General features: G+C 44.4%; 1 protein-coding gene across 1 annotated transcript in view; it reads left to right on the top strand.

Moving 5' to 3' along the window:
* The window catches only part of PDZD2 (PDZ domain containing 2), a 212,002-nt gene that overhangs the window by 167,917 nt on the left and 17,407 nt on the right, over positions 1-26,678 (top strand). Inside the window, exons 6-17 of the mRNA XM_006762473.2 lie at positions 121-223; positions 6,730-6,872; positions 10,203-10,322; positions 10,638-10,752; positions 13,224-13,297; positions 13,444-13,669; positions 14,410-14,527; positions 16,115-16,247; positions 20,334-20,415; positions 21,874-21,908; positions 22,637-22,763; positions 23,946-24,742. Coding sequence (XP_006762536.1) covers positions 121-223; positions 6,730-6,872; positions 10,203-10,322; positions 10,638-10,752; positions 13,224-13,297; positions 13,444-13,669; positions 14,410-14,527; positions 16,115-16,247; positions 20,334-20,415; positions 21,874-21,908; positions 22,637-22,763; positions 23,946-24,742 — 2,073 coding nt within the window. The remainder of the gene's footprint in view (positions 1-120; positions 224-6,729; positions 6,873-10,202; positions 10,323-10,637; positions 10,753-13,223; positions 13,298-13,443; positions 13,670-14,409; positions 14,528-16,114; positions 16,248-20,333; positions 20,416-21,873; positions 21,909-22,636; positions 22,764-23,945; positions 24,743-26,678) is intronic.

Raw genomic sequence — 26,678 nt, 5'->3', positions numbered from 1 at the left:
CTGTGCTTTGATCCTAATTTCTCACGTGACACCTAGATTGCTGCTCCTTGAGCCTGAGATACGGCCTCAGAAGGGATTGCGCCAACCTCCCACATCAGCTCTGTGCTCTCTGCATTTCAGATCCCTGGGGCAGGTGATTCGTGTGGCTCCGAGGATTCCAAGGGAAACCTGGAAAGTCCCAAGCAGGGCAACAGTAAAATGAAGCTCAAAAGCCGTCTTTCGGGTAAGTGAAGCTCTTTATCTGATACCATCTTTCTGAAAATGAGCTTCTAGCCTCAGGAATGGGAATATATAACCATCAGCAGGATGACCCCTTTTTTTCCTTAAAAATCTCAACATTGGCCCTAGCCGGTTTGGCTCAGTGGATAGAGCCTCGACCTGCGGACTGAAAGGTCCCAGGTTTGATTCCGTTGGGGGCACATGCCTGGGTTGCAGGCTCTGTCCAACGTGCAGGAGGTAGCCAATCAATGATTCCCTCTCTCATCATTGATGTTTCTGTCTCTCTCTTCCTCTCCCTTCCTCTATGAAATCAATAAAAATGTATTTTTTAAAGCTCTCAAAATTGTTTTACCTTTTTCTGTGTTTAAATTTATTGGCTTGAGAGAGGAAGGGTGAGGGAGGGAGAGGGAGAGGGAGAGAGAGAGAGAGAGAGAGAGAGAGAGAGAGAGAGAAACACTGATTTTTTTGTTCCACTTATTTATGCATTTGGTTGATTCATGTATGTGCCCTGACTGGGGATCAAACTCCCAACCTTGGCACCTCAGGATGACACTAACCAACTGAGCTACCCTGCCAGAGCCAAAATTGTGTTTTCATACACACACACACACAACATAATTTTTATTGATTTCAGAGAGGAAGAGTGGAGGGAGAGAGAGATAGAACCATCAATGGTGAGAGAGAATTATTGATTTTCTGCCTCCTGCATGCCTCCTACTGGGAATCGAGCCCGCAACTTGGGCATGTGCCCCTGACGGGAATCAAACTCGGGACCCTTCAGTCCACAGGCCGACGCTCTATCCACTAAGCCAAACCAGCTAGGGCTTGTTTTTCCTTTAGATACTTCATGTCCCAGGCATAAAACTGCATTCAGCCTGGCTTCCCATGTGCATATTTTGGGGTCACAATAAAGTGAATGTCAACATCTCTGTTTGTCTTTGCTTAGCTTTAAATTTCCTGTGTGTTTGGTTCATTTACTTCCATAGGACTTCAGGTGATCCTTTTGCTGTGGAATATTCCTGATGGCTATTTTTCAGCAAGCACACCTCTCTCCCAAGCCCTTGTCCCAGCAGAACCAGGGGAAAAGAGCTATTTATATAATATGAAATCTGCATTTCAACTAAGCGGGGAGAGGGGTGGAGTTGCCACTTTTGGAACAAGCAGATTTGACTTTTCCTGGGCACATCCTTAAAGCAGCTGGCCTGTGTCCTCAGGGAGAAAGTTAGTGCTGGGACCCCATGACTTCCGTGGATCCCAGGCACTTTCGCCTTGATGGCTCTTTCCTGTCTTAAAAGTATACTAACAATTATGTTTTATGACTGCGTTGGTGTAAAGTTACAAGCTGGACTTGTTAGCTATTCATTACTATTATGTTCTCCTGAATTTAAAAGAAATTAAACCATTTTTTATGGGCCCTGAATGTGGTGTGGGCCCTCAGCATTGTGTGTGTGGCCTGATGGAGCCGTCGACCGGCTGCCCTTCGGCGCGTGACAGCTGTTAGAACAGGAAGAGGAAGAGTCGGGAAGCTCAGCAGAACCAAGTCTGCCCCTCAGCTCTTGTTACCCAACTAGCTAGGGCTGGTTACTTAATGTCCCTGAACTTTCACTTCCTCACTGATGATAGCACTGATGCTGAAAGGTTGAGCCCATTTTTTAAAATAATAACAATAATAATAATAAATTCACACGAAAGCAGCTAGCACAAAGCAGGTATGTTAACATCCAAAACTGTCCATTTCCTCTTCCCACCACTCAAATCTATGCCTGTTGACCAAGAGCACCCCTCCCCCACTGCCTGGCCTTCTATTGAGTTATTCTAGCACCATGAAACACATCCCTGTTGTTTTTTGAATAACAAAATGGATTGCTTTGCATTTGTAACTCGGAGTAATTAGGCAGGATATATCTGCGCGAATGTGGGTCTGTGACGAGCACAGTGTGATGACCAGAGGCTGGTAAGGCTAAGGAGGGACATGGTGCTGGAGTTCCTCACGTGGAGAGAGAACAAGGCGCCACTGAGGGAAATCCTGCGTGTGTTTGGGACGGGAAGTCACCAGGGCAGAGAGGAGATCTATAGGTCAGCTGTCTTGGCAGAGCTGATCAGCACCTTAGAAACCGTTCCCAGGGCAGGGCACTGAGCCCTGGGGAACTATGAGGGACCTTTGAAACCAGGGCAGTCACGCTCCTCACTTAATGGGTGAGACCAGAGAAGTGAAGGAGATCTCAAAGGTCACTCATTCAGTGCCACCCAGAAGCTCTGCTCCCAGACAGGTCTTCTCACCCACCTGTCTTTACAGAATCTGAGGATCTTGGAAAGAATCCTGTTCCCCAGGCTGAGGATTCACTGATAGAGACGTGGGGAGGGGGTCTCACCAAGGACCTTCCAGAGCCATGGCTCCCTAACTCTTTTATTCTGTTCCGAATGAGCAGCGCACTCAACTGAGCAGTAAATCCAGGCCTGGCTGCGCCACAAATGGATGCCACCCTCTCTTCCTGTGTCCTCCCCAGACACTCAGGGCCATGACAGGGCCATGGAGGAATGTGGGAGGAGCACTGCCCGGCTCTGCCACTCCTAGCTGTGTGGCCTGGGACAGGCGGCTTCATGTCTGTTTCTCTGTTTCTTCCTTTATTCTGCCGATCAGTATGAGCACCAGGCCCTGTGTAAGGCTGAGTTGAGGGAATGCACATGGCAGTGCCAGCCCGAGGTGTGGTGGCTGCCACTGTTGTCACCGTTGTCGTTAATGTCACATCATCCTTGTCATCGTCACTGTTCTCTTTGCCTCTCGAGGGCAGGTGCTCTGGGGGGGTTCAGACAGGAAGGTGCTCAAGCACTTGAGGCCAAGGCGCATGTAGAGGTGCAAAGCCTGGAAGTCTGTGGGCTGTGGCGCTCAGGCATTCAGCGGAGGCGGGACACACAGGAGGGCCAGGACCTTGGCAGGGTTTGGTAGAGCAGAAGCGAAGGAAAACAGTCTAGACGCATGAAAAAATGCACGAGAAATGCTTAGGGGCAATGGGGAAAACTAGTCAGAGACGTTCTGGGCAACTGTTTTCCCTCCTCATCTATCTGCAAGACCCAGTAATTCATCAGTAAGGGCCACTGCCCAGCAGAGCTTGTCAGAGCGATTAGGGGAAAGGAGACGCTTGGGGCGGGAGGTGCTGGTGCCGGCGAAGTCAGGTAAAGCGTCAAGTGATATTTATATGCTCCTGAGTTTTGGAAAGGATGCCGGTTTTGGACAGATTCTCTCCTTTGAGAGTCAGCAGGCTAGAGCAATGAATTCATGCAGCCAGGTAGTGGGAGATAAGACTGGAAAAGCAATTTGGAAACCTGTTAAAGAGGCTTAAGGAGTTGGGTCTGTGTTCAGTGCTGTGAAATATGTTCTGTCTACAGACATTTGAATCCAGAGGTTTTAATGTGATGAGCTCCTCGTTTGTCTGTCCTATAAACTTGGGTATTTATTTCATAGTTTCTTAAAGCGAGTCACTGTGGTCGTCACATATCAGTGTATTATCTACAGACACTACCGTATGTGGTTTCTCTTCTGTGGATGGCAAGTGCCTCCCTGTCAGCTCCAAAGGAATTTTCTTCTAATAAATCTGCTTCAGATGAGTAAGCATGCCAAGATAGATTAATCTGGTCATGAATTATTAAGGAGGTTCTGTAAAGAGGTTCCAGCCATTTACACTACGATTTTTGCCCAGTCTGGCTCCAAAAATGACTGAAGCAATTTCATGGAACATTTTTTTTCTGAAATTCTAACCTGAGTTTTCATTACTTCATGCCTTCCTTTTTTGCCAGCAGGGTTCCCTTTTAATTTTGGTGTTTTTGATTTATCCATGTTCATGCCTTAGGCTTGTGATCTTTTTAAATGGAAAATTCTATTTGACTGCAAAGGAATTTCAGGTGTTTGAAAACCTGTATAACAAAGCTAATATTCAGCTTTTGAAAAGCCGGGCCTTTAGTGATGTCCATTTTAAAATAACTGTCAGTCCTATTCTGGTGTGTGTTTTTTTCATCACTATTAGAAATTCATCAATACATTAGTTGTAAAAGAGTACAGGATCAGCTTGTTTTATCCCATGAAAACTTTTAGGTAAATTGAAATTTTAGGTTTTCAAATAAAACATCGCATGGTCTAGAATAGCTTGATATTTCAAAGAATCTGTCTATGTGTATAGTTATATTCACAAATACATACACACACAACATATAGTGAAGCAGTTTTCAACTGGTGTGCCGCAAGAATGTTTAAAACATTCAGTACCTATTAGGGGAACTGACCTCTTTTCCCTTAAATTGTCAAAAAATGGCAACAGCCAACACAATAGCCATTCAATGTGAATGAATCAAAATTATGCCTAGTCTTTTGTCAGATCGGCAAAAAATCGATTTTTTGTTGTTATGCCATAGAGTCTTAGTAATTAGTTTATATGTACCATGAAAGGAAAAAAGTTGAAAATCGCAGATATCAAGTATAATGTGAACATTGTAATATGATTTTGGCTATTGTATTCAATGTAATTAAACATGATTTAAGATTTAAGTTCCTTAAATTATCTTATTTTTATTTTTTTTTTATTTTTTTTTTATATATTTTATTGATTTTTCACAGAGAGGAAGGGAGAGAGATAGAGAGTTAGAAACATCGATCAGCTGCCTCCTGCACATCTCCCACTGGGAATGTGCCCGCAACCCAGGCACATGCCCTCGACCAGAATCGAACCTGGGACCTTTCAGTCCGCAGGCCGACGCTCTATCCACTGAGCCAAACCGGCTTTGGCAATTATCTTATTTTTAAATGGCAAGGGTGTCTTTAAATATAATCAGTATAAAAATTTTTTTAAACAGGACCCAACAGTACTAACCAAAAAGAAAAAAATCTATTTGTTGTACTGTGTTAAAATTATGAACTTTGGCCCATCCAAAAAAAAGAATAATAACATTAAGAGAGTGAAAAGGCAAGTCACAGACATAGAGAAGATATTTACAATAATACATAGATCCCATGATCTATCCAAATATCCAAAATGTATTAACAAAGAAAATTAAAAGTCTATAAATCAACAACAAAAGACAGAAATCCAATAAAAGAATGAGCAAAAGACTTTAATAAGGCACTTGACAACTTTACAAAAGAGAAACTGCCAATGAATATTTTAAAAGAAGCTCAATCTCATTAGTCATCAGTGAAATGTAAATTAAAACCACAATGAAATGCCATTCTATATCCACCAGAGTGGCTAAAATTACAAAACTGCCACCACTAAAATAAATAAATAAATAAAGATAAGTAAATAAAAAGATTGCCACCACTGAGTATGACACAGATGTAGAGAAACTAGAACTCAGGCACACTGGGGGTACGACATTGGTAAGGTACATGTGTACCTGTAATCCAGCAACTCCTAGATCTGCATTCAGCAGACACGACATCTACAAGATTTTTTAGTAATAGCATATTCTAGATCAGGGTCAGCAAACTACCATCCACAGCTATATTTGTATGGCCCATGAGCTAGAAATGCTTTCTACATTTTTGGTGGGTTATTAGAAAGTTTTGTAAATAATAGGCAACAGAGACCATTTGTGGCCTATAAAGCCTAAAACATCGACTATCTAGCCTTTACAAAAAAAATAAAAAAAACTTGCTGATCCTTGTTCTAGACCTAAAAACTGGAAATGAACCAAATGTCCATCAGCAGAAGAATAAATAATAAATTGTGTATGTTTATACAATGAAATAGCACACAGAAGTGGGATGGATGATCTCTGGGCATGCAACAGCATGGTGGAATTTCACAAACAAATGCTAAGAATGAAGACACACACACACACACACACACAAAGTACATCTTTTATATAAAGGTTGAAAATAGGCAAAAGTGATCTATGATGTTAGAAATAGGTTTAATGGTTACCTTGGGCGAGGGGTGGTTAGTTGCACAAAAATGGGCTTTGGGGTTCTGGCAAGATTCTGTCTGTTGGTTTGGGTGTTGGTTATTGGTACATCCACTTTGTGAAATTTCATGGAACTGTACACTTATTTGTGCACATTTCTGTTAGTTGTTATAATTCTTTTAAGTTTATTTTAAAAGTCATTATTATACATGAAAAACACCCATCTGCCCCAACAATGGAACTATAACAACCACAAAGTGATATTCCTCCATCATTAGAAAACTATCCACTCAAGCATTCTCACTGTTGTTTATTGCCCTATCAACCATGGCTACATCTTACTTGGATGAAATATATACATTGCCCTTAACTGGTTCCTTGAAAAACTGTCACTTTTTTTTTAATAATCTGGCATCAATGGCCTCAACACATACTGAACTTACGCAGAGCTTGATGGCAGAATGTGGTGAGCTTGGTGCTTTGAAAGAATTGGACTGCAGACCTTCTGAAAACCATGAGTGTGGGTATAAATGCAACAAATCGGTGCCTATGTTTGCTCTTAAGCTTCTTTTCACACCATATCAAGCCATGTCTTCTTTCCCCTGTATTTTCCAGGGGGTGTACACCGTCTAGAGTCTGTTGAAGAATATAATGAGCTAATGGTGCGAAACGGGGACCCCCGGGCCAGGATGTTGGAGGTGTCCCGAGATGGCCGGAAGCACTCTCTACCCCAGCTACTGGAGTCTTCGGGATCGCAGGTAGTCAGTGCCATGGAGCCTCTTGCTTTCTCACGCAGTCACAGTTGACCAGTCAGGGATGGGAGAGTACGCTTCTACCCTGGTGTCTCTAGGCTTTCTTTTATCCTTTCAAAGACAGCAAGAGCATCTGTGTTCTGAAGAACTGCTCGTCTATGTGGGCCGGGAGTATTTGGGACTAGAGTTATTATACAGGGAGTGAGGACTGTTTGGGGAGGCTAGAAAGAAGTCAGCCTACTATTTGAAAATAGTAGATGAAAACAATCCCTTGTTGGATCTTGACATTTTGATCCCCTTCCTACTATGTGTTTTAGAACCAAGAGCTGTCTTCAGCTGCCTGGAGACAATGGTACCTCATGGTCTGGAACCACCATCACTGGTTTAGGGTACATGTCAGGAGTCAGTTTAACAACTGGGTGGGTGGACGTTGGGTCATGTGAGAGAGGGAAGTATATGTGTGTGGTGTGTGTGTGCCTGCACTGTGCTGGGATCCTGCCTGTTACACACTAATGACTCAAATAGCCAGGGTCAGAGGGGGCTGCAGAGAGGAGTGAAGTGGGCAATGATGGGTTAATATTCCAGGGCCTTAATATTCCAGGGCCTGCCCCCATAAGTCAGGGGTGGGGAACCTTTTTTTCTGTCAAGGGCCATTGGGATATTTACATCATTCATGGGCCATACAGAATTATCAACTTGAAAGTTAGACTGCTGTATATGGTCAAACATATAATTAACTCACCCCTAAAGCCTTGACAGGGCCAGACCAAATGATTTCGCAGGTCTTATATGGCCCACAGGATGGACGTAACTTGCCTGTTTTCTTCTACTTCTCCCCGCTCTCTCTTTTGTTTTCTCTGTTTGTAATTATAGCAAAAGTCTGGAGAAAAGCCTGTCCCAGGTATGGTTCATCTGATGTTCTTGTTAAACTTGAAATAAGACCAAACAGCCTGTTTAACTCAGTAACAACTTAGCATATGAGATGAGCTACTGTCATTTGGTCCTTCTAGATCAGGGGTGGGGAACCTTTTTTTCTGTCAAGGGCCATTGGGATATTTACATCATTCATGGGCCATACAGAATTATCAACTTGAAAGTTAGACTGCTGTATATGGTCAAACATATAATTAACTCACCCCTAAAGCCTTGACAGGGCCAGACCAAATGATTTCGCAGGTCTTATATGGCCCACAGGATGGACGTCCTCACCCCTGCCCTGAACGGGAACTCTTCCTCAATTACATCATCCTCAACTCGGGGGAAACTGGGTAGACATCTCATAACCAAGTTGGAAGCAGACTCAGTCTCTGGGGAACCCGTAGAAGGTTCTTTGAGTCCTGGCACCATCAGACCAGAAAGTGAAGGAGCCATGTGGTCGGGCTGGTTCAGTTAGTGTGGAAATGAGAGGGTTGGTTGCCATCATGGCCAAGGATGTCTAGCCCTGAGATAGTGGCCTACTGAGGAAACCTGACCATATTTATAGCCTCTAAATACCTATTTCTAACCAGGCTTCAAGGAACAAGGAAACATGGCAAGTAAAGATTGAGGGAAAATACTTTTTTAACCTCTTTGAGTTGACCTTTCTCTTGTCTTCTCTTTCTACTTTCTACCCTTCTCTTTTTCTCTCGGGATTCTCACCTTTTTCTTTTGTTGTTGTCTCTTCCTCCACTAAAAAGTATTGTCTAGAATAGAGCACTCCACTAAAACTGTCTGCGATGGTGGGAATGTTTTGTACCTGTACTGCCCCGAATAGTAGCCGCAGGTATCTACTGAGCACATAAAAAGTGGCTGGCAAGACGGCTATGTTTTTTATTTTAATTATCTTCATTTGAACATCGACGGCCACAGGTGGCTGGTGACTGCCATACTGGACAGCACAGGTCTAGAAGGCACCACAGGCCTAGGTTCCCACTGGTTCCCCAGGGGGAGATGGAATTGGTGCTGCTGGAGATTGGTGATCAGAGAGAGTTCCCTTACGAATCCACACATGCAGCTGTGTACTCAGGGGTTGAAAACGCTTGGGCTGTGTTGGGCCTTTTCCACAGTGGTTTCAGTAAAAGGGTGGTAACCTTGCCAAGCCAACATCTTATTTTATTTTATTTATTTATTTATTGAATCAGACAGAGTCTGGGAGGCCAACATAGCTGGCAGACAGTTTGTAAAACTGCAAAATATAATTGTTCTAAGCCGCCGGGAATACAAAAATGTTAGCAGACATCTCGTTTCTACCTTTGATTGTAGAATACATCCATTAAGGATACAAACTATTTCTGATGTCTCTTTTCTCATATTAAATATGAAGTCATCTTTTTTTTTGTTGCTTATAATGGAATATCTGTCATTTAAGAAATTTATTCTAAGAAGAATCACAAGGGCCTAGACTGCAGAAGTGTTTTAGCAATAGATTTGTAGACTCTCTTGTTTAGGTTATCATGGTGTGCCCTGCTTGCACACGTATATACTGAGTGGTGGACAGGATTGAGATGGAGGTTTGCTCTGGAAAATATTTTATTGGGCACATGTGAGGGATTAGACCTGAAGCTGCTGCAGTTGCTCGGCGGGATGTTTTATACAGAATAACAGTTATCTGGGTTTGCGGTTTGGGTTTTATAAGAAACAAGGGCTTACTAAGTTTTTGAGTGAGAGAATTAAGCTTAAAATGGGGAATGATTCCAAACCATGATTATGAACTTGGGGTAGGGGTTGGGGGGAGGGGGTGACTTCCAGGGGGGACCCTAAACCCAGGGTGGTCATCGTACAGCTCTGAGGCCTCTGGGTTTCTGGTTCCTGACTCCATTCCAGAAAGCCAGAAGCAGGATCCGTGGAGTTAAGGAAAGAAATAACAGATGTCTGCGGCCTCTGAGCCGTTCTTTCTGTGAAGGAAGAAGGTGTGGCCATTTTGCAGGAGGATCTATTCCTCTGCTTCTATTTAAAGTGTTTTGTTTGTTTGTTTGTTTGTTTTATTTAAATCCTCATCTGAAGATATGTTTTTAGAGAGAGAGGAAGGGAGAGAGAGATCTCTGTGAGAGAGAAACATTATTCGGTTACCTCCCATACGTGCCCTGACTGGGTAACGAACCCGCAACCTAGGTATATGCCCTTACCAGGAATCAAACTCACAGCCTTTTGGTGTATGGAACGATCCTCCAACCAACTGAGCCACCTGGCCAGGGCTCTCCAGTGTTCTTCATAATAAACTTTCTTAAAGCCGCTGGACCAGGGAGGAATGGCTACCTCACCCCAAAGACAGCTGAGGTTTTCAGAATCTGAATATATCTGATGCCAGAGGACCAGAGGGTAGCTGGGACTCTCTGGCCTTCTGTCTGCTGACCGTAGGAATACCACATCGTGAAGAAGTCCACGCGCTCCCTGAGCACCACGCAGGTGGAGTCTCCGTGGAGGCTCATCCGGCCGTCGGTCATCTCCATCATCGGGCTGTACAAAGAGAAGGGCAAGGTGAGCGCTCTTCTGCCCGCTGTAGCCCTCAGGCCCAAGTTAGCATATATTTTCTAAATGGTTACTTTTTATTACTGTTGTTTTTGTATGAAATTAACAGACGTTTAAAGGGGAATAGATTATGTGTCCTTATGTGTATGTGAGTGGCTTCCCAGGCGCACTTTGCTGTGGGCCTCTGAGTGAGATGGTCACACCCTTTTGCCTTAACTATGTGCGTGGCTGGGGAAGACACCGCAGTTAAATACTGAAATGGGGAGGATGCCCTCAGGTAAGTACTGCAGTGTCAACCTGGACCTCCGTCTGCTTTGGGTGCAGGGCCTTGGCTTTAGCATTGCCGGAGGTCGGGACTGCATTCGAGGACAGATGGGGATTTTTGTCAAGACCATTTTCCCAAATGGATCAGCTGCCGAGGATGGAAGACTTAAGGAAGGTAAGAGAGAGCCTCTTGGTGTCCTCAGTGGGGGTGAGCTCTGCTTCCATGGGAATCTGCCCCTTTGCAAGATGTGGGGTGAATGCACAGCAGTGGGGGCTGTGGGCTTGGGAGTGGAGTAGCCTGGGCTGAATCCAGCACTTTCCACATCATGACCTTGGACAGTTGTAACCTGAGCTTCACTTTCCTCACTTAAAAACATGGGGAATTAGTACCAACCTTGAAGAGTTGTTGTGAAGATTAAATGAGATATGTGAAAAGTGGCTTGCTATTTTTATTCGGGTCTTTAAATATCTACCTTATTCCCTTGGTCCTTGATCAGGTTTCTTGTTTGGAAGGTTTCTGAGAGTTTGTGGACTGGATACGTACACATCTTTTACGTTCTCCACAGCACCTACCATTTTACCTACCGTTCACATAAACATGCTAAACACGTGCTCCCCAACACACACCGCTTTACGGAGATGTAATTGATAGATAACTGTGTAAGTTTAAGGTGTATGACATGACATGTTGTGAAATGATTACCGCAGTAAAGTTAGTTAACACCTCCATTGCCTCACGTCACCTGTGTGTGCAGGGCGAGAACATTTAAGACCTACTCTCTGAGCAATTTTCAGGAATATAACTTAGTATTGTTAACTGTGGTCACCATGCTGTACATTAGATCCTCAGACCTTGTTCGTGAATTCTGATTTTTCTTCCTTTTTATGAACACACTTCCTTCATGAGATGATTAAATCACAATATTTCCAGTTACCTTAAAAAAACGGTGTGGCTGCTCATTTCAGTTGGCCCAGAGTATAGGTGCTGCTGTATGAAGCATACAGTTGTTGTTGTTTTTATTAACTGATAAAGTGGGTTGGAGTCTCCTTGTTCAGGCAGCGTGACCCTGGAAGCCTGGATGCTAATGATGAGACGTGAGCAGGCTTCATATTTTGATGGCAGAGTACTTACTTCCCTCTCTTAGAGGAAGCCTTGGCTCCCAGCTGGTGTCTGTGTCTGTGTACAGAACAACGGAAAGTTCTAGCAGCAGAGCATTTTCATAGCGGATGTGCCCTGTGTTCACTTGATTGACAGTCTCCCTGCAGCCGTGGTGGACTGCAGCAAAACGGAGGCGAAATCAATAGTTAGGAAAGGTTAATAGCACGCGAATCTTCCTAATACTCTTTTTTCCATCTGTATCATTTACAATAAAGACAAGTCATTGAAATGGATTTTCAACCTGTTGAATGGTCTGTCGTCTTTAAATCTTGTATGAAGATTTTTAAAGGCTGAGCAATCATTTTAATGTTTCCATCCTTTTCCCATGTGGGAACAAACCCAAAACCTCACCTCGTTGAGCAGTCAGCTGTGCCAGGCGATTTTTAAACAGATTCTGTCACTTATTTTACAACTTCTGCAGTTGCATTAAAGGGAAGGCACATAACAAATGCATGGGGAGTGGCTACATTTTTACACTCATGGACAGGGTTCCTTTGATCAGGTGCACAGTGTGCTCCTGGGACTGGCCATCCCCGGGAGGGGAACTGAGAGATCTTGTGCTGCGTTGCACTCTGTCATAGGTAAAGGAAGTCCCTCTCCCGTCCTACACTACTGTGCAAGGTCCCTCTCTTCTTCTCTCAGGGCCCCTTTGTGTAGCGTTTTTGATGAACTGTTATTTTAAAAAAACGGACTATGTTACAAGAGTACAAACTAGAACAAACTCTGGTAAGTCAACAGGATGTTCGAGTTCTTTTCTATTCCCAGCAGACACTGATAACAGCTTGAAAATGACCTCACTATACCTTCTTGGAGTTGAAGATGAGTCCAGGATGGGGGGCTGAGGGGAGAGACTGTGAATGCATTTTGACATTAGCCTACAATAATTTCTGACACAGAAGCGTATAGTAGCGTGCCCACTTAATGATGGAGAAGCCGGAGCACCACTAAGGCTGGGCATCTAGACTATTTCTAGAGGTGGGGCTGCCATTCCTAAATAATATCTCACAAGGTTTTGTTTTGTTTGTTTTCTTTTTGTCTCTGTTAATGAGATGATTTCCCCTGCTCTGTGATGATTCTCTGGGCTCAGAGATGGGAGTGGCTTCTCACATGTGTGCGTTCATGCTTCACTGCCTGTGGGTTTAAGTTTTTAAACAAAGACCATGAGGAAAGACTTGGGACCCCGTTTTTGCAGTTTGATCTCTAAACATAGGACATCTGATATTAAACTTGGCAATGGCTGAAGAATAAGACTTGGATGCTTCCCATAGTTGTTTTAATTAAACGTGGAAATACAGAGTTACTGTGAAGAAATATGCATTCATTGCCCCATTTTGTGACATTCCTGGGAGCTAAGCTAAGGAACGTGGATACAAGTATTCACTTTATAGAGTTGTAAATCAGGGACCCTGTGGTATCCTATTCGCATACTGACAGATTCCCCTAAATTAAAGCTTGACGTTAATGTAATTCTCCTATTTGGTCACTAGGGGATGAAATCCTAGATGTAAATGGAATACCAATAAAGGGCTTGACGTTTCAAGAAGCCATTCATACCTTTAAGGTAACGACATCCTTATTGCTCTCCTTTATTTTCTGATGTTTTTCTTCATCTCCTTCTGGTTTGGGTTTGGGTTTAGTGTTGTTTTTCACCCTTTGGCATAGGGATGGTCTGAATGTTTCAGCCCTACTTTCTTTTTGTTTCCTCAGCAAATCCGGAGTGGATTGTTTGTGTTAACCGTACGCACAAAGTTACTGAGTCCAAGCCTCACGCCCTGCTCCACCCCCACACACATGAGTAGATCCAGCTCCCCAAGCTTCAGCGCCAGCGGGGGGACCTCGGCGGTGGGCTCTGATGAAAGCAACTCCTCATCCCTGGGTCGGAAGGCCCATGGGCCCAAGGACAGAATTGTCATGGAAGTAACGCTCAACAAAGGTGATGCCAGCTGGTGCTCACCTTTGTTACATGCTCTCACATAACAATATGAACTTTTTGTACTTTTCCTATGAATCATTTCTTTGGGATGACCTGCTACCAAAAACATATGGTATTCTCTAAAAGGACAGTGGGATCAAAAGTGGAGATGTCAGTCATTTTCTAAAGTGAAGGGAAATTACCAGGAGCCCACAGGCCCATGAGCTCTCCCCAGATGAATCGCCGTGTGTCCAAGACTCCTGTTTAAAGAAACCACTAACCAGCTTAATTCCAGGGCTAATATAAAAATTTAAAGAAGAAAAGGTCATAGTTAAGAATACAGTTAACACCAGTAACTAAGTCACGGGTGATCCCCAAATCATACTGCTTTTCATCTGTTTTCTTTCCCTCCCCACCCACTGTAGAAATATGAGGCGCAATTAAATAATCAAGGGATTAGGTGCTAAACCGAGGTAAAAGAAAACCTGAAGTTGTATATCCAAAATAAAATATATTACCTCGATTCTGCCTATTTCCAAAAAATAGATTTGCAAACTAAGAGTAGACCGTTGAATAATTCCCAGTCCGGTTCAGCTGTGTTTCTGCGAATGTGGCAATGTGGGCAAAGAAAAGCAGGATTCACATTCTGAGTCTGGTCAAGAAATAAATGGCTATTGGTCTGAATATCCATTGATGCAGTTTCCAATCACTCACGCTTGTTTTTTGATGTTGTTGTTTTCTTTGAATGATGCCTCTGGCAGAGCCCAGAGTTGGATTGGGCATTGGCGCCTGCTGCCTGGCTCTGGAGAACAGCCCTCCGGGCATCTACATTCACAGCCTTGCCCCGGGATCCGTGGCCAAGATGGAGAGCAATCTGAGGTGCGTAGTAAACCTGGCATGTTCATAAATATTCTGAGTACATACACGTCAGATACCTGCCCTGTTACATTCCTTTATGTCATTCTAAATCTTTGTATTAGTTGCAGAAATATAGCCTGGATTATAATTAATAGCATCTCCAAAGGTGAAAAGCTAATATAAGTGAAACTTGGTTGAATTAGAGAACTCTGGATCTTGGCTTTTCGGATGTTGTTCTATTTGGACACAGAAGTTCAGTTTCAGAAATGACAAAACACAACTCTGTACAGATAACTGTGATTTTCTAAATATTTCCTTTCACTTCTATATTCAGTTATGGGAAATTCAGTGGAGATACTGGGACTTGCTCATTATGATTCAGGATCACTGGGTACAAGAGAGTCCTCAAATCATGCCTTTATTACTCAGCGTCATCTCTTGAACCTTTTCTGTTGTTTCATTCCTTTCTGAGTGGTGATGTCGAGATGCTTACTGTCTGAAATCACTGCGTGTCTGATTTCTTGATCCAGCTAGCTGCGTGGTAGCATGGGTATCCTGTTTATACAAGACATGCCTAGGTATTCTGTTATATAATAGTTGCGATGGGTCTGTGCCCATCTAAACTTCACAAGAACATACATGTATTGCACAAAGCACTCTGTGCAAACAGTATCACCTTTCTTCCCACTAAGCTTCTGAGTCCTTGAGCAGTTGAGGAATTATCAAAATGACATTCCTTGAGGTTGCCATCTTGGGGCCCTGTTAATAGATTATATTATGTTTTTAGTTAATCATTAGAGTGAATTTCCATATGAAAAAAAAGTTAGCAAATCATCCAAAGTACATTAAAGAAAATATACTTTTAGAACCCAAGGAAAAAAAAATCCTTTAATGACATCCCAAGATGATGTTTCTTTCTTGAATGGTTCCATATGTCTGGAGCCTGCCAAATGAACATTCTTCAAACCCCATATAAAGAGTCTTTGTTCTCTCGTCCTGAGTTCTCTCCCTATAATTTCAAGTCAAAAATGGGCATCTTGTCTTCAATTTCTCATTTGTTCAAATTTGAAACGTTTTTACAAATTCTTGGGTAACCTTTGAGCTTCAGATATTTCCTCCTTAAATTATATTACAATAATCATTTCAAGATGGTAGGAAGAAAGAAATGGATGGTGGTCGAGGGGCTATCACGTGATGATTGTGAGGTAGATAGACCTGAGTTCAACAGTGTGTGACCTCTAGCTGACCTCTCTGAACCTGTGGTCTTCTCTACATAATGGGACTAATAATACCCCTTCAAGCACCATTCTGTGGATGGCTTTGTACAGTGCCTGGCATATACTACGTGCTCAAGAAATGTTAGCCTGCATTGTTGTCCTTACTATCTGTTTTATTTACTTTTCCTACTTCTGAAAATTTGGGTAGATAAGCATAATGACTTTTGCCAATTTAAAACCCAGTGTGTTTATATGAACGTGTTGCTCTTTTACATATATGCAAAGATGAACTACTTTATTCAGAAGAGTTTCCTTGTTAGAAACCTCTTCCAGAAGAAAACCTTATAAAAAGTTGACTATTAACACAGTGTTGATTATGTTGCCTCCTTAGCCGCGGAGATCAGATCCTGGAAGTGAACTCGGTCAACGTCCGCCACGCTGCTTTAAGCAAAGTCCACGCCATCTTGAGCAAATGCCCCCCAGGACCCGTGCGCCTTGTCATCGGCCGGCACCCTAATCCAAAGGTGAAGTACTTCATACTGTTCTGCGTTTGGGAAGACGGCCTGGCTGCTTGTCCAGGAGCAGTGACACACACATTACAGTGAGACACATGCTCTTTGGTGGGTGGGGCAGTGCGTTCGGCTAGGGATGGGAATCGGCCTGAGGCCACACAGTGGCTCAGGTGACAGCTACACGGGGGAAACGAATCATTAATCTGGACTTCTTCGTCTTCATGTTCTCAGGAAGATTTATTAGACAATTCTGACAGTGTTATTGGTGAGTGTAAAATTTGGTAGAAGGTAGCCGTGCCAGGTCTGGTTAACCCCAGCTGGCCATGTGATGATCTCTGGTGAGGTACTTAACCTATCTTGGGTTTCTGCATCCAGAGTATCTGAGAGCATTACACAAGATGACTTGTCTGGGCCGTTCCTGACCTGAGCAGAATACTTCTGTAATTAGGCTTAACAGCCCACTAATATTTTTTAGCACCGATATCACTCTATTGACCCATATTGAACTTGCAGGTTATCGTAGCCCCTGTCCCCTAGGCCTCTGCTGTTATTTGGTTATCTCTTCTAAACGTGTGCAGTTGCTTTTAATTTTTTCAGCTAGTCACAAGACACCTCAGCAAGTTCAACTCAACCCTCCTTGAATGCTAATTTTTGTTATGTTGAGCACTCGATGTACAAATTGTTTAAAATTAGTTTGTCTCTAACATTGTCATCAGGTTGTATTTTACAACATTGAGTCCTTTCAACAACTCAGAATGCTCATTGGTCACACTAGTTCGTTCCTTGCCTGTCCTGTGGCCACCAGCCCCTCCCTGGTATTGTTTGCAGGATTATTTGATTATGTCCTAAGTGGTCCCAGGCTGCTGAGCTGTATGCCATTTTAAGAGTAAGAAGTCTGTGCCAAGAGACGCTGTGGGTCCTCCCAGGTGCCACACCCGGGATTTCCTTAGTGCATTAACGTCACGGCATGGTGCTTAGTGTCTCTGGTGTTTGCTGTGGCCCTGGTTCTCCCAGTGCCAGTAAGTGCTTCCGGCTCTGCCTCCATGCCTGGGCCTGCGAGGTGTGTCAGCCACGGTGCTTGGACAGAGGCTGTCATTAGACTGATTCAGAGTCAGCGCCACTGCTCCTCGCCACCCCCCCTTCCCCCCCCCGCATTGTTTTCTCTGGTCTACGTGCCTTCTCAAAAATGTCTTCCATAGAAGCTTCCTGGAAATCATTAGTATAAAATCAAGTTCTTCTACCTCTCCCCCATTTTTCCTTGTCATTCCCCTTTCCTCCATTCTGTTCTGCAGTCCTGACACTTTCCCTCGGCACCTGTTTACTCCATTTCCCCGCTCTCCCCTTGACGCTCTGGGTCACTTCTAACATCGTTTTGCCTCATCATCACAGCCTGACCAGCCTCAGCTCCTGGCTCCAGAGCCCTCTCTTGGGTTCCACCACCCACATGGCCACACCACCTCTCACCTCAGGAAGCAGTCCACTAAGCTGTGCCTGAGCTGGCACATCCCTCAGCAACGCAATAGAAAGTTCAGTGCTCAGTGCTTGGCAGTCTGATGGCTTCAGGGCACGGCCGACTTCAAGTCCATTCCACTGCAACGCAGGCCAAGGTCTGTTCAGCGGCCCACATCACCTCAGCCCAAAAGCATCTGCCTGATTTGCTAACCCAGTCAGACAAGCAAACAAAGATGGCATTTCAGTACAAAGCGTGATGATCCAGGGGGACTGTGGTCTGTGATCCTTGAACACGCAGGTTGAGTCGTGTTTCCAGCCGCAATAAAATGGTCCTCCTGACGGTGCGGGAGATAATGGCCAGCAAAACCACAGTAACTGTTTGGCTGCACTTCACTTTTCCTCCTAGGGCCTAGGTAAACATGGTGTGCTCAGTTGTAACATCATACTATATTTTTCTTCTGGTCAAGGTTCCATTTTATGTTTAATGTATTTTTGTGCTGCTCATTACCCCAGCATTTCATACCATTCGTACAGTTTGATACTGAATGTATGTGCTTCCTTAATTTTCATGTTGTTCCAAGAGAAATACCACAAGGATTTTCTTTTCTTGTTTCTCTAACGGCTGGAGCAGTGGCTGCCCACTTGGGATATTCAAACCCTCCAGGTCTAGACACGCTGAGATTTGGACCCGCTCAGCAGCAGCGTCTAGCTGACGTTAAGTAGAAGAGAGTATTGGTAGTAGAAATCTGTTCTTAACTGGTGCTGGGCTCCCAAGCATGATTCGAATTATCCAGATAATCTTTCACTCGTTTCAAACCCCAACCATTTTTTTCCCCCACTCTGAAAAACAATTGCAAATCTTGAAGGCCTAATATCAAGAAAAAGTTGCAACCACTGCTTTAGCTGATATGTTCCCTGACTTATTTATACAAAATTACGCTTTGCTTTATGAAGGTGTGTGTGTGTAAGCAAGTGTATATGCCACTGTGCATGTATGTGTACATATTTTATTTCCAAAAATCCTACTATAAAGTATTACATAAAGACCATGATGTGATTGTGGTTCAGTGTAATCCTAAATCCTGTATAGAAACACTTACACACTTAAGACAGATTGCTATGCTTAGCCAAATATTATTTAGACTAAATGTTATTTTAGTATACAAAGTTATCATTCTAAGTTTAAAATATAAGCCTTACTTTTTAAAAAAGTTACTTATGTAATTGTCTTTTAAAACATCTCAAAGTTTAGCATGTATCAGGCTTTTAAAAAGTCTTCTCATGAATGATGACAGGGTGGATAACAGCTATGGTGGGGGGGGGGGATCTATGAACCCACTGTGATACCAATAAATACAGAAGGAAAAGAAGAGTTATGAAATCACTATATTGAAAACATCACTATAAGAACTGATTCAGACAAGAATACTCAATGAAGCTAAAACCATTGAGTGAAAATACACTGGGGAGCAGGATTTGACATAGTTTCAAGCTGTCTCCTTACAGATGATCTAGTAATGACCAAAAATTAAAAAAAAAAATAAAAATCCAGTGGAGAAATCTACTGAACTCCATCCCAATCACGTAATCAAAGTTACCACCAATTATGAAACACACTGACCCTGTGTGGTGCTGTGATGCACTGAGAAGGAAACGAGTTTTATAGTTTTTCTGCCCAAAAATGCATAATCTAAATCTAAGCATGAAGAAACTATTTAGGCACATCCTTTGAGGGTTTGGATTGGTCTCATTTCTTCCAAAATATCAGTATCATGAAAGACAAAGAAGGGCTCTGAATTGCTTTGGCTTAAAGGAGACCAAAGAGACATGACCCTAGATCATGCACTGAATTCCGGATTGCCAAAAAGAAAAAGAGAAAAGAAAAGGAATTCCGTGAAGTATAACTATGCAGAAACGTTTGTCAGTGACAGCCCACTGAAGTCCAGCAGATAAGGGGCTTGCACAGAATGTAAATGCTACGTCACTGTGCACAGCATTTAGCTCGGTGACATTTTTCCCTGGCGAGATGTAGTTGAGGAAAGACTTGGTGATTTGCATTCTTCAGGAAAACCCTTATCTTATTGCAGGCCAGCATCAAACTTCCTGGAAACCACTTCCAGTATGAGTGGTGTTTCTGAAGGGGACTTCTAGGACAGTTGGTTAAACTGGAACATGAAATGTAGGTATAGTAGACAGTCATTTATATCAGCATTAAATTCCCTGAATTTCATAATAGTACCAGGGTTATTTAAGGGAATGTCCTTGTTTTTAGGAGCTATGTGATAAAATATGTACAGTTGACGGGTCACGATATAAGTTTGACATTATTTCGATAAAGTTTAGGAAAAAAGAGTTAGAAGTGAGTGTCCCAGAGAGAGGCAGATACCAGCCCCTGCACTTGATTGCTTTGCTTAAGGAACTTGGGAGCCAACGGAAGGCCTTGTGAGTATATTGTTTCAAGCAGCCAGTCAGCCCAGCTTGGGTCTCCTCTGCCCTGAGCGATGGCTTCAGGGGACGAGCAGGAGCCTCGGCCCCTGGTTTTCCCTCCTCTTGCCTCTGCTCAGCTTCTGCCTGTTTCTAGCTCCTGTTTGTTGGGGGAAATAAGTAAATAAACCCATCTAACTTGTGCTTTCTGCTGAAACCCAGGTTTCCGAGCAGGAGATGGATGAAGTGATAGCACGCAGCACTTACCAGGACAGCAGAGAGGCCAGTGCCTCCCCTGGCTTAGGTACGGTACCCGCACGTTTTCATTCAGCCTTCGGACGCGTCTCCTCAGGTGCCCACGGGGCACTCCCGTGCAGTAGGGCGGGGTTCTCTCTCTGCGATGATCACGTCGACAGAAGTTGCTGTCGTAGAGATGCTGTGCTTTCCCTTAGCGGCTGCTTCTGATATCTGCGGTTGTTTCATCTGCTTTATTAGAGTTCTAATCACGCATGCCTCTTAGAGCACTTTAAGATGATTTGCAAAAATGAGTTAGCAGCATTTCATGGCTTTATGTGCAACTCATCTGACCTGTGCTCGCTGAACATGAAGCGAGAGCAAAATACCAGCTGTTTGGTGTGTCCGTTGTTAGATACAGAGTATAGTATCCAAAAACCCGGGGTTTCTTGACATGAATTAAAAGTTTCAACTTAAGAAAGGCAATAGAGGCTGCAGAAATCGCGCTTTCCCCTTCCCACGTGGAACAGTTCAGGCAGAGGTGGACCGAGATAGTAAGAATTTCATATGAATTTAAAACAGGAAGCATGGAGTCCTATAGAATGGAACCTAAAGGAACTGCAAACATGTCTGAACTTGAGATATTACTCATTTAGGATTGATGGGAGGAAAGGGCACTGAGCCATGAGTTGCTGGTTGTCAGAGGAAAGGCGAGGCATAGGAATTCTTGGAAACCATGAAATGCCCTGATTATCTGCATCCATCATTAATATATTTAAAATTATGGCACAGCCATAATGGGCCCTTTATTCAGGCAGCCCGTTCTCCCGGCCTGTCTGAAAGCTGTCCCTCTCATGCTCCCAGCGGAGCCCCTCGGTCGTTTATGAAAGATGTTATTAAGCCATGACCCTCATGCCCAAGATCTCTTGGCTCATGGCATATAATTTAAAGTCTCAATGCTGAGTCTTTTCATCCTTCAACTAAAGTCTAAAATAGATATTCAACCCTCTTCCCGGCTCTTGCGGGAGTTTCCTGGGTGGTGTCCCTTTGTTCATTCATCCTGTAATCCACTCAACACACATTTCCTATCCAGGAGCCATGCTGAGCACCATAGGGTCGGCTCAGTGAGGGTCTCAGCCCTGTACATAGTGAAAGAGCCGAGGAAGGGAGATGAGATGAATCTACTTATAATTTGATGATACCGTGTGCCTGGGAATTGGTGAATGAGTAGCATAAAATACTTTTGAGATTCAGACGAAGTGCCTCCCAACTGGGATCATCATGGAGATGGTAGCACCTGAGTTAAGTCCAAAGCATGAGCAGAATCTTGGGAGGTGGGGCGGGATAGGGATGGGGTTCCCAGGTAGACCGCATGCATGTCGATACCTGTGCACCTGGCCCATCAGTGCTAGTCAAGCAGAGAGGGCTTTGTTTAGTGTGTTCGGCTCCTCCTTTCCTAGTTAAGGATGTGAACCTATTTGTACAGATTGGAGCTTTGTTGACAACATGGTGAATTTTTCCCCAACAGGTACCCCCTTGAAGAGTCCCTCTCTCGCAAAAAAGGTGAGTCAGGGTGCACTGCTGCCTCACTCCGCTAGCCCATCAACAAATTCCTGGAGCCCAGAAATCAAATGTGAGGGCCCAGCCTGTATTTCTGTCCAATGAGTCATTTGGCCACTTTACACAGGAAATAGCAACAATGCTGATTTGAGAACAAGAATATGAATGTGTTTCTTTTGTTAAATATTCATTCAGGAAAAGAAATAGAGCAACAGAATAAAAGAACCTAACTGCAATTTGAAAAATAATTTTCTAAATGCTCCATAAGAAGAGGGCGGGCCCTGGTTGGAATTGGGGGGCCTGCGTCTTTAAGGAGCTGGCTGTTCCTGCGTCCCAGTGGGTCTGAGCACAGGATCCAAGCTCCCCTGGGTTCTGCTTCATCAACAGGCTGCACCAGTGGCTTGGAATTCCATTCTGTTTTCCTATCGCTTCCTCACTGTTTTTCCTGGGAGGGTTGATACATGGCTGCTGTGGCTTTTCTCAGCATTGCCAAACATTTGGCAAAAAACAAAAACAAACAAAAAAAGAACCTTAAAAAATGGTGTCTGGCAGCAACCGTTGGCTTTTGATTCATTAAACGTTTAATTGAGCCATCCCAAAGTAAATGGAAGTGGGTGTTCACGCCACAGCTGCTCCGAATGACCATGGGTTAGAACAAAGTGTTCTTGGAAAGATAGGAAGTAATGTTGAGAATATTCCGCTTCCAAACCGTCCAACACTGTCTTCAACAGGACTCCCTGCTCTCTGAGGCCGACCTCTCCCAGTACTTTGCCCCGGACGTCGCAGGCCCCTTGGCAGACTTCGTGGTGGCAGGCTCGGAGGACGAGGAGCACGCGGGGAGCGGCTGCAGCGCCTCCAGTAAGCGGGACTGCGCTTGGCCCTGCCACGATGGCTTACCGCATACCACAGCGCTGTGATATGCAGAGAAAGGGAAGCCAGGCCTCCGGCCGAGCAGAAGCCATCTTTCTAGCCTGACTAAATCCAGAGTTTATTTTTTTAAAATGGCCACTTGATTCTGCAGTGAATGGGCTGGGCATGCATTCTACCCCCAGTGGCGAAGGTGGTCTTTGGGTGCTGTGTACATAGCGGAGTCTTGAAATGTATGACATCCAGGGTTTGGCACCCCAATGACCTATGTTTGAGGGGAATACCATCCAAATGTCAGGCCCTTCCCTCCCGAGACCCTGACTTAATTATTTTTAGAAAGCAGTGGAAGATTCAGAACTTATAAGAGACAGACATTTAGTCTCAGTGATTATCTTCTCAGTATAAAATGAGAAAAGGCTCTGACATGAGCGGTAGTGATTTCTCAGACTTGCTGCTGTGGTGACCTGTTGCAGTTTCTCTCTGATGTGTGAACATGAAAGTGCCCGTCTTAGGAGAGGCAGAGGAGGATCACCCTGTGTCTCGTCTGGAGCAGCGGATGAGCTCACTCTGGTCTGATGGGAACATTTCAAGGTGGAAGCATGTGTCATTTTTCACTCTATTTAGCAAGATGTGTAGAGTTTGCTTAGCAGCCCAGGCCTTGCTTCCCCTCCTGGGCGGGACTCATTTGTAGATGATAACCTCAGGCTTAGCTGTGCCCACAGGCTGGGAGTTTACCTGCCCTTCAGTCAGGCCGCCTTTGTGCTGATGACGAAGGACCTCAGGTGGTAAGAAGGCCCAAGCCTGGGGCACTTGTTGGTCCCCGATGTCCTCCTGAAGAGGATTAGCAGCAGCAGCACCTGGGTTGGGCCCAGCCATGCAGTAGAGATCCTGATGGTGGCAATGCATTCCTGTCTAGGCAGCGCCCACGTTTAAGTTCAACAATTCAGAGGTTCAGGTACAAAAATAAATAAAAACACAAAAGGGCGGCCAGTAGGAAAGCTCCCAGCTGTCCGCTCTGTCCCTGCAGACCTCAGAAAGCCGTATCGTTACAGCCTGGCGCCCAGTGGCCAGAGGGCACCAGAGGGCCATGCGACTGTGGAAATGCTCAGGGGTTAAGTTGTTAAGATCAGGCCGGATGGAAAGCTATTTCATCTGACTTTCTCTCCCCACCAGCTCCCAAGGAATCAGGAAAAGCCAGGGCCAACAGCCTTGTGTGTCTAGGAAGCCAGCGGGGCTCTGGGCTCTTCCACAAGCAGGTGACAGTCGCCAGACAAGCCAGTCTGCCCGGGAGCCCGCAGGTCCTCCGCAACCCTCTCCGCCGCCAGAAGAAGGTGGGCTGCTACGCGGACGACGCCAGCGATGAGGAGGAGTTCGAGGGCGAAGGGGACTGCATCTCCCTCCCAGGGAGCCTCCCAGGTGCCGGCAGGCCTCTGACAGAGGACGACTCTAGGCATGGCTTGACCTCTCCCAAGGTCATGGGTGTCAACAACCGAGAGGACCATCCCCAGAAAACACTGGTCAGCAAGGCCTCCTCGGTGCCTCTCCTCGGCAGCTCCCTGAGCTTGGAGAGTGTCCCAGGGGACTTGGGGGACACTCCTCCCCCTGCAGCCAACCCACTGTCTTCTGCAGAGGCCCTCAAGGGTGGCTCTGGCTGCCTGAGGAGGAAGGAACTGCCGGGGTCCAGGAGTTCACCCAAATTGGAATACAAAGCTGATACCCAGAGTCTGGTGAGTGTGGACAGCGCCAGTGCCCCCCAGCAGAGGAGTGAAAGCCTGGGGTGCAGGCACAGGCCAGTGGCCAGGGTCAGCCCACACTGTAAGGGGCCGGAGGCGTCGGCCAGGCCCACCACGTCTGAGACAGTAAACCTGACCGCTGGAGGTAATGACCCCCAGGATCTAGAATCTAAGGCCCAGGCCGCTTCCGTCCACGAGACCATGTCTGGCTTCCGACCAGGTGGAGCTGTGGAAAAGGTAACTGAGTTTCTCCTAGGTACCTGGGATCTAGGTGGGTGCTGTGTGAATATCTTTTGTCAACAGTCACTCATTTCAGTGCATTGACTGCTCCAGAATGTGTCAGCAGGTTGGGAGGGGAAGGGGCCAGGTGTTCAGTCATAGATCATTCGGCCAAAAGATATCATCGCTCTTACCTGTGCATGGGGCCTGTGGTCGGTGATGGAAGGGCAGTGCAAGGCGGGTGGAGGAAAACGCTGGTCTGGCCCGGTGTCTCCGCTGACTGGTTGGGTGGCCACTTGAGGAAGTTACCACACCTTTCTGAGCCACATTTGTCTGGCCGTGAAGTCAGGATGTCCTGTGCCCTGATCCACTCACAGAGTTGGGGTAACCAAACATAGGGCAACAGTGATTAACTCCTGAATGGTCCCTATCTTATTTAACTTTCTACAGTGATTATGTGTCATTAAAGCTACTCGTAGCCTTGTGTCACATGAAAGAAAAGTATTGTGCCACCACATGAAATGCAAGTTAATATTATGTTATTACTTGGTTACACCTCGGTCAGAATGACCCAAAATAACCAAATTGCTCATTTTTAAAAATTTCAGAATACCTTCCCTTTAGCAAGGAGAGAGTAAGAGAAAAAATTTTACTGAAGATCTCCTCAACTATATGGTTTCTGTCTGAGCAGAGCTGAGGTGACTTGGAAGGCCATATTTATAAAGATGTGTATTCAAGTGGTTTATATAGCATACGTGTAAATAGACGAGAAAATACAAAGTCATAAAAACTATACTCAACAGAAGGGGTTTTCCAAACCCTACAGAAAGAGTGGAAATGCACATTTTTTCCCTCCTAAACAATTACTCCCTCCAACTAGAACATGTGTTTAAAAATGTAATGTTCAGCTAATGGGTAAATGATACTTTCCTTTTAAAAAGTACCACTGACAAGTTCCAGATAACTATATAAAGCCAAATTGGCATTTTTATTCATAACGATTTATATCTATAATAATAAGGGCCTTTGCCACTGTGGATTCGTATTCCCAATACGAACTTTGAATGGCATTTAAAACTTGTGCACCAAAGTTCCAAAATTTGATTTTATTTATACGTGAGAAAGGAAATAGAATGCATTGCCATACAGTATTTACTTCCAAATACTGGAAGCTAGGAAAAGATATCTTTCTCTTTTGGTCAGTGGGTTGTCTTCCATTTTTAATGCCTTTTAAATTGAGAGGAGATTCGCATAACCTAAAGTAACCATTGCAAAGCGTACAACCCAGTGGCACTGGGGCAGAGTGCTACCCAGCCACCCGTCTAGGCCAGGACCCTCTGCCATCCTGCACTGCAGCCACGCCTGACCGGTGGGTTCCGCAGAAGGTGATGGACATGTCACAAGAGCAGCTGAGAGCCCTCTGTCGGTTCACCCCTCTCCTCTGCTGCCACCTTTGGGCCACTCTCTGACTCTATCCCAGAGGGTACATTTAAAGTAAATCTGATTTGACTTTTTAGAAAGTTAGTTTCAAAATTTTTCTACAGTAGATACTAGATGGAAGGAAGGAAGCTAAAGTGAAATTCTGAAATATTAAATGCCCATGTCATTTATCCAGATGAGTTCTCTCCCTAACTACCACACTGAGGAGCTGAGTTGAGAGGCTTGGGTATCGATATGCGATATAATGTCGATAATTCCTTCCATCTATAGCCTTTTGTAGGGATGCATGTTGTTTTTATAACTTAATATTGCCTTTTATTTAAAATCCTGAGTTAGGGCAAGTCTTCTCATCCCCCTGCCCCTTTTTTCCCCTCAATTTTTAAAATTGTGGTAAAATATATATAATATAGTTTCATGTTAACCATTTTTAAGTGTAAAGTTCAGTGGTAATTATAGTCATAATGTTATTAAACCATCACCACCATCCATCTCCAGAACCCTTCATCTTGTAAAA

The sequence above is a fragment of the Myotis davidii genome, unplaced genomic scaffold (assembly GCF_000327345.1).
Source record: "Myotis davidii unplaced genomic scaffold, ASM32734v1 scaffold135, whole genome shotgun sequence".
In the NCBI taxonomy this organism is placed as follows: Eukaryota; Metazoa; Chordata; class Mammalia; order Chiroptera; family Vespertilionidae; genus Myotis; species Myotis davidii.
The sequence above is the reverse complement of the archived record's forward strand: the minus strand, read 5'-3'. Positions and strand labels throughout refer to the sequence as shown.